Raw genomic sequence first — 14,842 nt, 5'->3', positions numbered from 1 at the left:
CCTATTTTAAGGTTCACCCATTTCTCGGTTGTATTGAGTCTATTGATTAATGCATCAAAAGGATTTGTCTTCATTTCTGGCATTTTCATGTAATTGTTTCTTAAAATGTCCACCCCTCTGTTGAAATTGCCCATCTGTACACATTTTCTACCTGAGCCTTCAACTTATTATTCATAATTATTTTCAATTCCCTGTCTGATAGGTCCAATATCTGAGTCATAGCTAAGACTGGTCATGTTGACTGCTTTGTCTCTTGACGATGTGTTGTTTTTCTTTGTTTCCTTCTGAATTGGATAATTTTTGGTTTAAAGATGAGCAACTTATGTAGAATAGTAGAGACAGATAAATAATTATTTTGTCTGGAAATGAGCATATTTCTGCTTTTGCTAGGCCCTTAATAAGGTGGTTGAATCAGTCTCATCAAGAGTTGAGCTGCTTAAGCTTTCTTGTTTCCACGAGTATTCTTCAAATTCCTTTATTGTTACCTAGTGATTATGGTAGGGAATGGTTTCTAGAGGATTTTTCTTAATAGCTGATCCATCGTTAGTTTTAGGTATTCTGTTTAGGGTATGCCTCAAGAAAGTGTCTCTCCATGGTCTTGCTTCACCCCAGAAGAATGCTCTCGTTACTTGACATTTGCTAGCAAGGCAATGGGGTCTGGAGAGCATTCTCTAATGGTCTGGTACAGATTCAATTTTTGGCAGATGTATCCTTTGACTTTTCTTTTCCCCCCTCCCAACCACCAGCGGGGGAGATATCTAATGGTCAAGACTCAAGATGTTTTTCTGCTTCTTTTCCATGGTAGGTGCTCTTTGGTTGTTTGTTTTGTTTTTTTCCAGTTTCCTTTCCCTAACCTGAAGATGTAATGGGTCTTTGCATGTGTCCTAATGATGACAAAGTTTGTTGCCTTTCTCCCAAAGCTGTAAGGCTTTTGTTGCCTAAAGAAGACAGAGAAGGATCTGGGTGGGACTTTGTATACTCCCTTCAGGTTACTGCTCCTCTCTTCTAGGCCTGCACCAGGAGGGAAGCTTTCTCTAATTTCTTTCTCTGCCCCATTTTTCTCTTGAGTACCCATTTAAGGTCTATGAAGAAGAGCCTATAAATGGGTGTGGATTCCTCATGTGCCTGAAGTTCCCAGGGTTTCTGTATTCTCATATGAGCCCCATTTGGAATTATCAGTTTGTTAATATTTTTATTTAAATTCTTCTCATCAAATTGTATAGCATCTGGTGTCTGCTCTGAGTAAGAGAGGAAACTCTTCCTGTCTTTCCATGGAAGCACTTATCTTTCTTCAGATTTCTACTTTGTTAGTTGCTCTGCAACCACAGCTCCCTGACAGTTCAAGAAAAATTGTGTTTAAGTATATAATTGGTCTTTTGTTGTTGTGGTTGTAAGGGCAGGAGCAGTGCTATTTCCAGTTTTGTCTACAGTCTTAAGCAGAACAGGAGCTCTTGCCAGACTGATCCAGGTTTTTGTGTGTACAAATAATATATCTGTAATATCCTAGGACATACATCTTTGTACTTTTATATGATTAATTCTGTAGGAGAGAAGCTTAGATTCTGTCCGTCAAAGATTATGCAAATGTATAGTTCCTGTTGCTCAGTTAGATGCTTTTCCAAAAATGTTTTATGAATTTACACTCCTACCAACAGAATAAGAGAGTTTGTGCTTGAGATTTGTTTCCAATCTGAGAGTTGAAAAATTACAACCTGTAGTTTTATGTATGGTTATCCCAGTTTCTACTGAAGTTGAATATCTCTCCAGATGCTAATTAGCTATTTTTATATCTTAACTATCTTATTAGGTTCTTTGTCTTTTTCTGTTTAGGAGTCCGTTATTTGAGTGACTAAATTTTGTGTCATAAATTTAATGTTATTCTGATATCTCTGCTTTGAGAAAAAATTATATGTATATATATATATATATATTTTTTTTTTTTTTTTAATGTTTATTTTCGAGAGAGAGAGCAGGGGAGGGGCAGAGAGAGAGGGAGACACAGAATCCGAAGCAGGCTCAAGGCTCTGAAGCTGTCAGCGCAGAGCCTGACGCGGGGCTCAAACCCACAAGCTGTGAGATCATGACCTGAGCTGAAGTCGGATGCTTAACTGACTGGACCACCCAGGCGCCCCCCAAAAAAATTATATGTGAAATGTGTTTATTTGCAGTCTACGAAGTATTGCTACAGTTTTAAGGATGAATCTTACGTTGGTACTTTCTGTATTCCTAACATAAGTTAATGCAATGTCTTCAACATTAGTTCTGTATATGATTTTTAAAAAATGTTTCAACTAAAGTTGATGACTGAATGCAGGAAAAAACTAGGCCCACAATAATTTGCTTGAAGGAAAAACTCCCTGAAGAGAAAATGAGGGGCGGCTGGGTGGCTCAGTCGGTTAAGCCTCCTACTTCCGCTCAGGTCATGATCTCACGGTTTATGAGTTCAAGCCCTGCATCGGGCTCTGTACTGACAGCTCAGAGCCTGGAGCCTGCTTCAGATTCTGTGTTTCCCCCTCTATGCCTCTACCCTACTTGTGCTCTGTCTCTGTCTGTCAAAAATAAATAAACATTAAAAAAAAAGAAAATGAAAATAGTTATATTGTGTCTGAAAAAAATCACTTTCATAAGTAATTAGCTATTTCATGGATAACTTGAAAGTGATCAACTTTTTAAAAAATTTTATATCCAAATTAGTTAGCATATAGTGCAATAAAATTTCAGGAGTAGATTCCAGTGATTCATCCCCTCCACATAATACCCAGTGCTCATCCCACCAAGTGTCTTCCTTAATGTCCCTTGTCCATTTAGCCCATCCCCTACCCCAAACCCCTCCAGCAACACTCAGTTTGTTCTCTATATTTAAGAGCATCTTATGGTTTGCCCCCATCCCTGTTTTTATATTTTTTTATACTTCCCTTCTCTTATGTTCATCTGTTTCATATCTTAAATTCCACATGAGTGAAGTCAAATGATGTCTTTCTCTGACTAATTTTACTTAGCATAATATACTCTAATTCTATCCACGTTGTTGCAAATGGCAAGATTTCATTCTCTTGATTGCCAAGTAATATTCCATTGTGTGTGTGTATATGTGTATATATATATATGTGTGTGTGTGTGTGTGTGTGTATACATGCACACACACACACACACACACACACACACACTACCTCTTCTTTACCCATTCATCAGTTGATGGACATTTGGGCTCTTTCCATACTTTGGCTATTATCAATAGCACTGCTATAAACATTGGGGTGCATGTTTCCCTTCAAAACAGCACACATGTATCCTTTGGATAAATACCTAGTAGTGCAATTGCTGGGTCGTAAGGTAGTTCTATTTTTAATTTTTTGAGGAACCTCCATGCTGCTTTCCAGAGTGGTTGCACCAGTTTGCATTCATACCAGTAGTGGGATTTCTCTGCATCCTCACCAACATCTGTCATTGCCTGAGTTGTTCATTTTAGTCATTCTGACTGGTATGAGGTCATATCTCATTGTGGTTTTGATTTGTATTTCCCTGATGATAAGTGATGTTGAGGATCTTTTCATGTGTCTGTTAGCCATCTGGATGTCTTCTTTGGAAGAGTGTCTTTTTGTGTCTTTTGCCCATTTCTTCACTGGATTATTTGTTTTTTGGGTGTTGAGTTTGATATGTTCTTTATAGATTTTGGATAGTAACCCTTTATCTGATATGTCATTTGCAAATATCTTCTCCCATTCTGTTGGTTGCATTTTAGTTTTGTTGATTGTTTCCTTCACTGCGCAGAAGCTTTATATCTTGAAGAGGTCCCAATAGTTCGTTTTTGCTTTTGTTTCCCTTGCCTCCAGAGACGTGTTGAGTAAGAAGTTGCTGTGGCTGATGTCAAAGAGGTTTTTGACTGCTTTCTCCTCTAGGATTTTGATGGCTTCCTGTCTTACGTTTAAGTGTTTCATCCATTTTGAGTTTATTTTTGTGAATGATGTAAGAAAGTGACCAGGTTCAATCTTCTGCATGTTGCTGTCCAGTTTTCTCAACACCATTTGCTGAAGAGACTGTCTTTATTTCATTGGATATTCTTTCCTACTTTTTCAAAGATTAATTAGTCATACATTTGTGGATCCATTTCTGGGCTCTCTATTCTTTTCTATTGATTTAAGTGTTTGGTTTTGTGCCAGTACCATACTGCCCAAAAGTGACCAACTTTTAAATTAATATTTAAAGTTACATTATAATTTCTGTACATTTGCATGTTTATTTTAGTTTTAGTTTGTTAATATCTTATTGTAAATTTACTTATTTCAAAATGATTATATTTTATATATATGTATATATATTTTTTTTCTCTTGAGTGGAAATTAAGGATTAGGAGGAAAAAATGTAATAGCATTAGATGTGGCTAAGTGGAAGATCATCTTGTCAGGGGGTCATTATTTTCTCCATTGACATTTACCTTTTCAAAATCTACAAGCGGTATTTGGGCTATTGCTATATATTACTTCTTATTAAATAAGGAAGACTTCATTCAAATTGTGGATTAATATTTTTAGGAATTACACTATTTTGGAAACATATCAATTCAACACATATTTGTTGAGTGACTGCTGTGGAGAACAACATGGTGTTAGAGACATGTAGAGCCTGTACTCTAGTGGGATAGACAATTAACCTAGTAATGAATAAAAAGGATGTTAACTAACTATTATGACAAGAGAATCACAGGAGAAGAGTTCCTGTTAGAATTTCAGAGTCCAGAATTGATTTCAGAGTATTTCTCTACTATCAAATATCTAACTCCCCTATTTGTATAAATCCTTATTTTTCCTTCCCCCTGCTTTGAACTGACCCGCCCCCCCCCCCCACTTTAAGGATGAGGAATGGTGGGGTGGTGGGGCTATACCTGAGTGTTTCCTGAGAAATGTTATAATAAATTCAGTGAACTTCCTTCTAAATGTGTGCTTTCAAATATGACCACCTTGAGATTTGACCAGTGGTGATTATACAGGTGGAAGGAATATCTGTAAAAGAGCAAACAGGGAAAATTCATAATAATCTGAAATACCACATCTAGAATTTTATTCTAGAAAGACCAGAAGAATGGGGCTTTATTTATTTGTTTTTTGCCTGCATTTTAAAAAAAAATGGCTTTTGTTTTTCTGTGGGTTTTTTTTTTTTTTTTTGCCTAAGTTATATAGATCATTGAGAAAGGAGAACTAAAATCTTTAGTATTACACGAAAATGGCTTTGAGTATGAATAGGATTGTAATAATTCCTTCTGGTGTACTTTAGGAGTACACTGATCCTACTTCTGTTTTATTGTTTAAACAGATAATATATCCAACGCTGAGGGCTGGCAAGTAAACGTGTCCTTGAATATTCGTCCATCCGCGGGCACTGGTGTTATGTTCGCCTTGGTTTCTGGTTACACCGTGCCCTTTGCCTTGTCTTTGGTAGACTCCGCCTCTGAAAAGCTTCAGGTAACTTTACTAAACCTTTGTGATTCTTGTTTTTCTGTTTTGTTTTGTTATCTGTAAAGTGGATATATTAGCAGTATTTACCTCAAAGTGCTATTTTGAAGATTAAATGAGATAACATATGCAAAGTATTTGGCACACAGTCTCTAGTACATCAGTAAAGACTCCATAAATGTCCATTATTATTACTTTCTTACTGGCTTATTTCCAAGGTCTGATCTAAGAAGTAGGAGAAATTGAAAAGCCTGTTACTGCATCTACAGCCAAGATTAGGTAGATTCACACACAGGCTACCTCGAGGTTTCCCAGAGTTCATAGAGATCCACCTTTATTTAGAGTTCTGGAAGTTATCATGGGAGTCTGTGCTAACAACATAAAAGTGAGTCTGATTAAAATTCACTCGCAGATATTCTGTGCCTAATTATAATGTTTTGTGCTCTCTGGCACTCTTAATCTTTTCTCCCATGAGTAAATTAGAAAGAACTAGAGAAAAGTAAAACCAGTCCACCTGGCTTCTTGCTGGCAACTCTGATTTCAAATTAGGAGGAAGAACAGGAAAAAACCTCTTGGATAAAAGCAAACAGGACCGTTATCAGAAGATCTGTATTATTCAGCCTTCTATTAGAGGCTAATAGCTCTGACCATGTGTCATCGACAGTGGATTCCAACAAGTTATAACAAGAAGCTTGTGTTTATGCCCAGGTTGGTTTGGATGTTCTCTGTAGCTTTTGGAAAGAGACGTGTAATTGAATCATGTCTGTAATAATACAAAGATGTGCTGTTTGCAGACTAATGATGATTGCAGAGAGTTGCTGGTGGTTAAGCATAAGCAACCTAAGAGATCCTGCCAAGTTTTTATCTCCAGTCTACCACCAGGAGCTTACTACGTTTTAGATTTCAACTTGATTTCAACTTTTTGTTTGCCTTTTTTTTTTTTAATGAAATGGAAATCCTATCTTCAGCACTACATCCATGCAGTAGAGGACATTAAGGCATGCCATGTCTTTGATGTTTATTTGGTCTTTTCCGTGTTTGAATCCATGGCTGCTGCTGCTGCTTCTCCCCCCACTGCCCTCCTCCTGCTCCCCCTCCTTCTCCTCCTTCTCCTTCTTCATTTCCATGTCAGACTGCCTTCTCAAGATCTGTGTGCAGCGTTTCATAACATTATTTCACATACTGTTGATCATTCTGGAACAGTTTGTCAGCTGGCCATTTTAAGACTCATATTAGTGAGTTCAAGGATATAGACATGTATAACGGTAACAGATTTCCTGTATTTGTGAAGTAGAGACTTAACATAGGTATATTGGATTCTTGAGTAAATATTTCAGACTATCTTTCTACCGTCTCATAACATCCATGTTCCTAGTCCCCATTTTATTTTGTCTTTTTACATTTCCTCTACATACACATATGTTATATGCATAGATCACTGTCAACAAGTTGAGTGATTTTGTGTATCAGCACTTTGAAAAGTTAACAAAATGAAAACATTCTGTGTTTTGAATATCATCTGGTGAATACTCTAACTTAGTTCTGGTGAACCCTGGCTTTTCCCTCTCAGGAGTTCTTCGCTCACTTTGTCCCAAGTCTTAACAGGATTGCTTGTGTGGCACACAAAACCCTTTCAGTCTCGCTGGCATGTGCTTACTAAAGCACTTTACATTTTCCAAGTCTTTTCCCCAACAAAGGGTTATTCAGCTCCTTCCTCTTTCACATGTAAGTGTTGAAGTTAGGAAGGCTCACAAACAGAAAAATATTGCTTAAGACATGAGTTTAGGCAAACAACTCTCTTGGCTTACTGAATTTTTAGAAGCCACTATACATCTTAGCTGACCCTGAAATTCGTAAAGCTAATGTATATTTTAAAGTTATGATTATTATAACAAAATTTTTAAATTTAAATTGGGAGGCTCTATCATACTTATTTTTTCCTCATTGTAAGTCAGTTTTTGAACTTAAAAACCCCAAAGTCACTCTTAAGTGGCATTACCATTAATACTTGCTTATATTTTGTCTTTGCTCTGTTTTTCAGGATATCCTGGTATCTATCGAAAATACGGTAGTATCTCGGGTAGAGGCCATAAGTCTGTGTTCCAATGAACAATTCCATCTGGAAGTAAGGGTCAACAGAACCAGTCTGGAACTGTTGACTCCACTTAAAAAAGATATCATCTACTCCGAAGACCTTCAAAGTCAACTTGCCATTTTGGACATAGCAATGAAAGAAAGAGTGTCCACTTACCTGGGTGGCCTTCCAGGTATCTTCTTACTTTTTTTTTTTTCAAAGTTATCTTTAAAACATCTTTCAAAGTATGTTTTTAATCAAATTGATACTATTTTAAAATTTTCATTTTAATAAAAGGGCATTAGAAGGGAAGACAAAATTCCGGTATCCGTTAGTCTTTTCCTGGGGATTTATTTATATTGACATTTTATTGGTACGTCTTGTTTATTAATTGTTTTTAATAGTGAACTAAAACTAACCAAGTTTTGCTGCATTTGACTATCCTAGTCAGAACATATTTATTATTGGGGCGCCTGGGTGGCTCAGTTGGTTGAGCATCCAACTTCAGCTCAGGTCATGACCTCGCGGTCCATGAGTTCAAGCCCTGCGTCAGGCTCTGTGCTGACAGCTCGGAGCCTGAGCCTGCTTCGGATTCTGTGTCCCCCTCTCTCTCTGCCCCTCCCTCACTCATCCTCTGTCTCTCTCTGTCTCAGAAATAAACATTAAAAAAATTAAAAAAAAACATATTTATTATTTCAGTTCATCCTCAAATAGTCTTGTGAGTTTAACATTTATTCTTTAATTCATCCATCATTTGTTTACCTTATATTTATTAAGAACCTACATCCCAGGTACCAGAGACATAGTAATAAAAAAAAAGATATGATCCCTGTTTCTAAACCTTTTACAATCTAGTGGTAGAGGCAGTCATTAAATAACCAGTTAGGAAAATATGAGGATAGTTAAAATAGTGATAACTCATACAAAGGAATAGTAGGTATTGCTCTTACAGCCTGAAAATGGGGACTTGGTCTGGTTGTGGGGGCCAGGAATGAGCTCTCTACAGAAAAGGCTAAGATGTAAATATGATAAATTGAAGGATTAAACTTAAACAAGTAATGGGGTAGGAATTGGAATTAATATGCAAGTGAAATGGTCTATATGTGGACAGAATGGGGGATTGACACGCTTGAGGAATATATAGAAGATGGGTCTGGTGAGAGCATATTGAGCAAGGGGATGGTAGTACAAGATGAGGCTGTGAACTGGGTGAGGATTTGTAGACCTGGTCTGGGGTCCTGAGTCTTCTTGTAAGAGCCATGGGAGTCTTTAAAATTTTGTAGGCAAGGAAATGGTATATCAATATACCATGCATGATGGATGGAGATGGACAGGTGGAAGGCAAAAGTGGATGAGATGAGCTGGGGGCTAATGAAGTGGTAACAAACAGAAGCAACAAGCATACCGTCATCAGTCAGTGCCTAGTGAACAGTCTGGGCATGTTCAGACTGCTTCAAATGGATCCACTTGTTTAATTTTAATTTTAAATAGACCTGTGAGGTAGGTGCTATTATTAAGCCCATATTACAGATGAGAAAGCTGCCGGACTAGGATGATGGCAGTGAAGATGGCACAGTGTTTAGATTGGAGATGTATGTGAAAAACAAAATTAATAGGATTTCGGGCACCTGGGTTTCTCAGTTGGTTGAGCAACTCTTGATTTCAGCTCAGGTCATTATCTCACTGTTCGTGAGATCAAGTCCTGCATCAGGCTCTGTGTCGACAGTGCGGAGCCTGCTTGGGATTCTCTCTCTCCCTCTCTCTCTGCCGCCCCCCCCATGCTTCCCCCCTCAAAACAAATAAATAAACATTAAAATTTTTAATAAGGTAGAAAGGCAGGTGTAGGGATCCCCTTCTTAGGTATCTGGCATGTCCAGTTTCATGGGTGGAGATTCCATTTACCGTGAGATGGGGAAAACTGGAGGAAGAGCACATTCATCTTTAACTTAATATTGAAAAATATGAAGTTGGCATCGATCTTTCATTTTAAATGGCAAAAATAATTGAGGGAGAGAGTTTTTGAGGAATATTTTCTGATACCATTTTCAGGTTATTCTCCTAGGAAAATTCTGAGTTTGATGTCTGGACTTCTAGTAATCTTCATTATATTACTTTAACTGCTCAGGGCCTTCATTTTTGTATATGGAAATTTTATCTGGGTTTTTGAGGAATAGAAGTAAAGATTCTATGAAAGTGACAGATTATGGGGCACCTGGGTGGCTCAGTCGGTTAAGCGTCTGACTTCAGCTCAGGTCATGATCTCACAGCTTGTGAGTTCCAGCCCCACATCAGGCTCTTTGCTGACGGCTCGGAGCCTGGAGCCTGCTTCGGTTTCTGTGTCTCCCTCTCTCTCTCTGCCCTTCCCCTGCTCACAGTCTGTCTGTCTCTCTCTCTCTCTCTCTCTCTCTCTCTCAAAAAATAAATAAACATTAAAAAAATAAACATAAAAAAATTTTTTTAAAGTGATAGATTAGACAGATAGAAAATCTAGCATTGTTAATTATTACAAAGTTACTTAAGTTACTGTGAATAATTATTAGGAAGTATAATTGTTCAAATAAATGAATTCTATATCAAAATCTACCTCCTTATTTACAAATTAGTTGAATGCAATTTTTGTAAATCAGACAATGAAAGAGTTCAAAAGAGGTAAAACTGCCAAATTTTAGTGGTTCCAGGACTTTTTCACCAACACTTTAGATTGACTTCAGGTAAGATGTGTTTAGAAAAAGAGTGAGGAAAATTGAGGAGAACTGTGACAATTGAGATATTAGGAGTAGAAAAAATGGGATAGGTAAATTGCCAGTTAACATGCAAAATAGGCATATTGAATTGAATGTTATGAGTTAAAAATCAGGGAAAATTGACGATTCTGAGGGTTTTTATAATAGTGGCATAATCTTTGATGCTCTGCCAGACTTGAAAGGGGTTCATAAAAAATGCTGTGAGCCCCTAGAAAAGTATGGACTTTATTCACTGTATTGGCAAACTAGAGGTAGAAAATTTGAACTGAATATTTTTTGCATAAGGCACTAAGGAAGAAGAATAAAGGCTGAAAAATGTGGATTGGGAACTAAATTGATGGAGAGAAGATGCCAAGAAAGAAGCAAGTATAGAGATGGATGTTGTTAAGATGAATCATAGCTCTTAGGAATTCAAGCGTGTAACTCAAGTATTAAGTCTGATGAAGAAAGTGAAAGTGTAGAAAGGCCCAAAGACCCTAAACTAGTCACTGAAGCATTATTAAAATTATTTTTTAGAACACCAGAGAGCACATAAAAGTGAATTCCCTATCATGAGTTGCCATTTTATGCTCAGCAAGAAGCTATTTTTTGGGAAAATACAGAAATCTGCTTTTATTCTAGCAATAATAAAAGAGATATATTTATCATGACATTTTAAAGAGATTCCCAAGTAGCTATAGCTTGGATTTGAAAAAATGATTTAAAAATGCTTATAAACTATTGTTCAAATTTAAAGAGAAAATAATAAGCGCGCCCGGGCGGTTCAGTCAGTTAAGTGTCCGACTCTTGATTTCGGCTCAGGTCATGATCCCAGCGTCATGGGATCGAGCCCCACATCTGGCTCCACACTGAGCATGGAGCCTGCTTGAGATTCTCTCTCTGTCTCTCTCTTTCTCTCTCTCTCTGTCTCTCTCTGACCCTCTCTCCTGCTCTCATGCTCTCTCTCTCAAAAAAAAATTTTAAAAAGAGAAGATAATACAGTAGAACATCGCAAGTAAGAATATGCTCTTTTTGACTCTTTTTCGAGTGTGTTTACTTATCTTAGGTTTTGATGAGACTGATTGTGTTTATGAAATCACAGGAACTCATGACATGCTGAATCCAGTGCCAGGCACAATACTTTATATACATGAGTCACTTAATATAAATTTATTGGATAGAATAACATTACTAACATTTGCCTTATGATTAGAATTAGGTTGGAAATGGGAAGTCTGAATAGTTCCTCTAGTTGTAAGCAAATAAGATGCCAAAAGTCTTGGGCTAATATTTTAATGTTCTGTTTTTACAGATATTCCGTTCAGCGCCACGCCAGTGAATGCTTTTTATAATGGCTGTATGGAAATGAGCATTAATGGTGTTCAGTTGGATCTGGATGAAGCCATTTCTAAGCATAATGATATTAGAGCTCACTCATGTCCATCAGTTTTGAAAAAAACAAAGAATTCTTAGGGCATCTTTCCTGTGCTGATGATATTTTTTTCCTGTGTGTAATTATACTTACATTTCAATAATAGCTGAAGGGTTTTTACCTGCAGTGTGCAGGCCTTGATTATTTTATGGTACTTCAACTTTCCTGGAATTTCAAAAAAGGTTGTTTTTCAAGAGAACAAGACCCTTTTGTGATACAAACCACATTAAAAAATTCTTACCTCTATTGCTGCCTAGAAATTAAATAATGAAATACACAAACATTTCTAATTTGAATTTTTTTGCTACAAATGACATCTCTTCATGTTTATGTTTGCAAAAGTAAAATTTAATTTTATCGCCATGAGTTGGTGCTTAAATATCTGTGTTTTTTTGGAAGGCAGGGAAGTAAACTCAAACAAAAGTGCATGTACTAAATACTTGTGATCATAGCAGATACTATTTTATTTATTTTCGTTATTTCCTAATGAAGGCAGAAGGAGAGACAGTGGCCTCAGTATGAATTGAGTGGAAGGCTTTAAAGCTTTATTCCCAGCAGCTCCTCAGGCGGACCAGTTTTGGCTTCATTTTTCTTTCTCTTAGCTTCACATTTTAACCAGTAGCTCTCGTGAGTTACAAAACAAGTGGGACACCTGTTCACGAGAGCTCATGGTTCTTGCTGGTTAGTAATTGGAGTTCACGAGGATGAGATACTAGATTGTGCTGGAATGGGCGTGGAAACCTGGGACGGGTACACTCCTTAAATTTGGCTGTGTGGGGGCGCACAAGCTCTAGATTAGAAAAGGCAGAACCTAAGTGGAAAGGATGAATGAGACAATGAATGAGGTGGAAGTTCATAGTTATTCTTGAATCAAACTTCAATTACCAGGGTAACTTGCCAGCACGTGATTGTTGAAGGGCAATGAACTCTGAAAAGTAAAACAGATGTAATGAAAGGATAACCACACAGGGACATAGTTAAGATTGTGTCTTTGGAATGAGGAGGTAAGGATGCCAAGTCCTTGTTGGTAATGCATTTCCAATGGCAGTTTTATCACTCCCAAACCTACCAGTCACATTAGGTAGGTACCAAAGGTTTCATTGCTAGTTTTGGAAACAAATTTTTTTTTCTACTGTAGATATTTTATAGCATGTACAACATAATCGACTGGGGTATTTTCTAAAAATTAGGTGAATAATATCTATATTCTATCAACTCTTTGAACAGAAGGTATAATTATGTAATATACATGTGAGTCTTCATACAGTACAGTAGTTCTTTAGTTGAAAGGTGTAAAGCTCAAATATTTGATCAGTAGTTATGGGTAAGGTGTATGCTGGAGCTCAGAAAGGGAAGAAAAGCAAAGGTAATATGTGTTGAGTGTTTGACTCATACCAGAAATTGTGCTAGCTCATCTTACTGGCTGTAATCTTTCTCCCAATTACTACGGTGTACTATGGGCGATGAATTCAGGCAACAACTATGGACAATCATGTTGGTGTAAAAAAGCAAAGAAGTACAAAAACTGAAAGCATATGGAAAGGGAAAAAAGGAAAGGAAGGAAGGGAAATGAATTTTCTTTGCGGAGGAGTTTTCACATTCTTGCTTAATTATGCCCAGATACGAGGACAGCTATAGGGATCAATTCCACATTTCCCATCAGAAACAGAAAACTTCCAACATGCAGTGACCTTCATGTCACTCCATCTTTCTTTGCGATGCATGTACATGTGGCTTGGGGCAGGGGGTGTTTCTTACAAACAAGATTCGTCCGACAATGATTTTACACATGGGTTACTTGTTATACCAGACTTCAAGGCTTCCCAGAGAACTTACATTTGAAAATTGGATCTTCTCCTACAGAAGGGGATAAATCCTTTTTCTTACTAAAGTTTCAAATGGTGGGATCTAAAATCTTATTCTGTTAGTAGTCTCCAGACGGAAAAACCACTGGATACATCTGATCTTTTTTCAAGTTGATTTTCAGGGAGTTGGGTCAATATTTAAATGACATAGGAAGAATCTAATATCATTATCTGGAGTTGCCAAATAATAAATAAATGTAAAATAATAATAAATTATTTTATACAAATATAAATAATAAATATAAAATGTTATTAAACAGAGCTATATTGAACATGGGTTGAGGCTGGAGCCTTCAGGGATGAATACCTTACTGAGCCAACTCAGCATGGACAAGGCAGCCACAGAGGATTAACAGCTGGCTGTTCTGGAAAATAGGTACAGTCCTAGCCTGCTTTGTACATGTGGTAGCAGGTTACATGGAGGGGATCCAAACTAGGTCGTCTGAGTCAAGAGTCCATGTCCAAATTCAAAAATCTATACTGCTCTTTTATCCTTGCCAGTTATCCCACCACTCAGTAAATTTTAATTGTTGGTGTGAACAAATTCTGTATTCAGTTCTATATATAACTTGCTATGTCTTTGAGTCTCAGCTGATAATATTAATTTGATAGTTTTGAAGACAAATTAATATTACTTAATTAAATTAAGGAAATGCTGACAATGACTCTGAAAATGTATATAATTAGAACTCTGGGCTATATATTGTCCTAGGAAAACAACAGAGAAAATGTTCTAGTCCTCCCATAAAAATATTCACAGTCTAGGAGATAGTAGAGAAATGGTACAAGTAATTCAAATGTGAGCCTGAGTTTGGTAAGAGGTGCAACAGGAGAATAAACCGTATGCAGGGGGTTTTGGTGAGGGAGAAATTGATTACAAATGCAAGCCTAGTGAGTTGCTATTTAAATTAGGCCTAATAAGATACATATGAATTTCTTGGGGCACCTAGGTGGCTCAGTCAGTTAAGCATCTGACTCTTGGTTTTGGTTCAGATCTTGACCTCACAGTCATGAGATTGCGTCCGCATTGGGCTCTGCCCTGAGCATGAAGCCTGCTTGGGATTCTCTCTGCCCCTCCCTTCTCTCTCCTTCTCTCTCTGCCCCTCCCCTGCTCATTCTCTCTCTTTCTCTCTCTCTCTCTCTCTCACACACACACATACACACACACACTCAAAATAAACATTAAGTATATATATATATTCATACACATATATATACATATATATGAACATATGAATTTCCATTAGTTTCTCTGCTTCCAAGTCCTCTTTCCCATAATGTTTTGGTAATCTCTCACA

The 14,842-nt window shown here is 37.2% G+C and overlaps 1 protein-coding gene across 5 annotated transcripts in view; it reads left to right on the top strand.

Annotated features, from left to right (window-relative positions):
* PROS1 (protein S) overlaps positions 1–11,956 on the top strand; it is a 74,292-nt gene extending 62,336 nt beyond the window's left edge. For all 5 annotated transcript variants that reach the window (XM_042999112.1, XM_042999113.1, XM_042999110.1 and 2 more), the window contains exons 13-15: positions 5,311–5,459; positions 7,492–7,717; positions 11,560–11,956. In XM_042999112.1, coding sequence (XP_042855046.1) covers positions 5,311–5,459; positions 7,492–7,717; positions 11,560–11,720 — 536 coding nt within the window. In that variant the 3' untranslated portion in view covers positions 11,721–11,956. The remainder of the gene's footprint in view (positions 1–5,310; positions 5,460–7,491; positions 7,718–11,559) is intronic.
* Positions 11,957–14,842: the final 2,886 nt, after the last annotated feature.

This window comes from Panthera tigris, chromosome C2 (assembly GCF_018350195.1).
Source record: "Panthera tigris isolate Pti1 chromosome C2, P.tigris_Pti1_mat1.1, whole genome shotgun sequence".
NCBI lineage: Eukaryota > Metazoa > Chordata > Mammalia > Carnivora > Felidae > Panthera > Panthera tigris.
The sequence above is the reverse complement of the archived record's forward strand: the minus strand, read 5'-3'. Positions and strand labels throughout refer to the sequence as shown.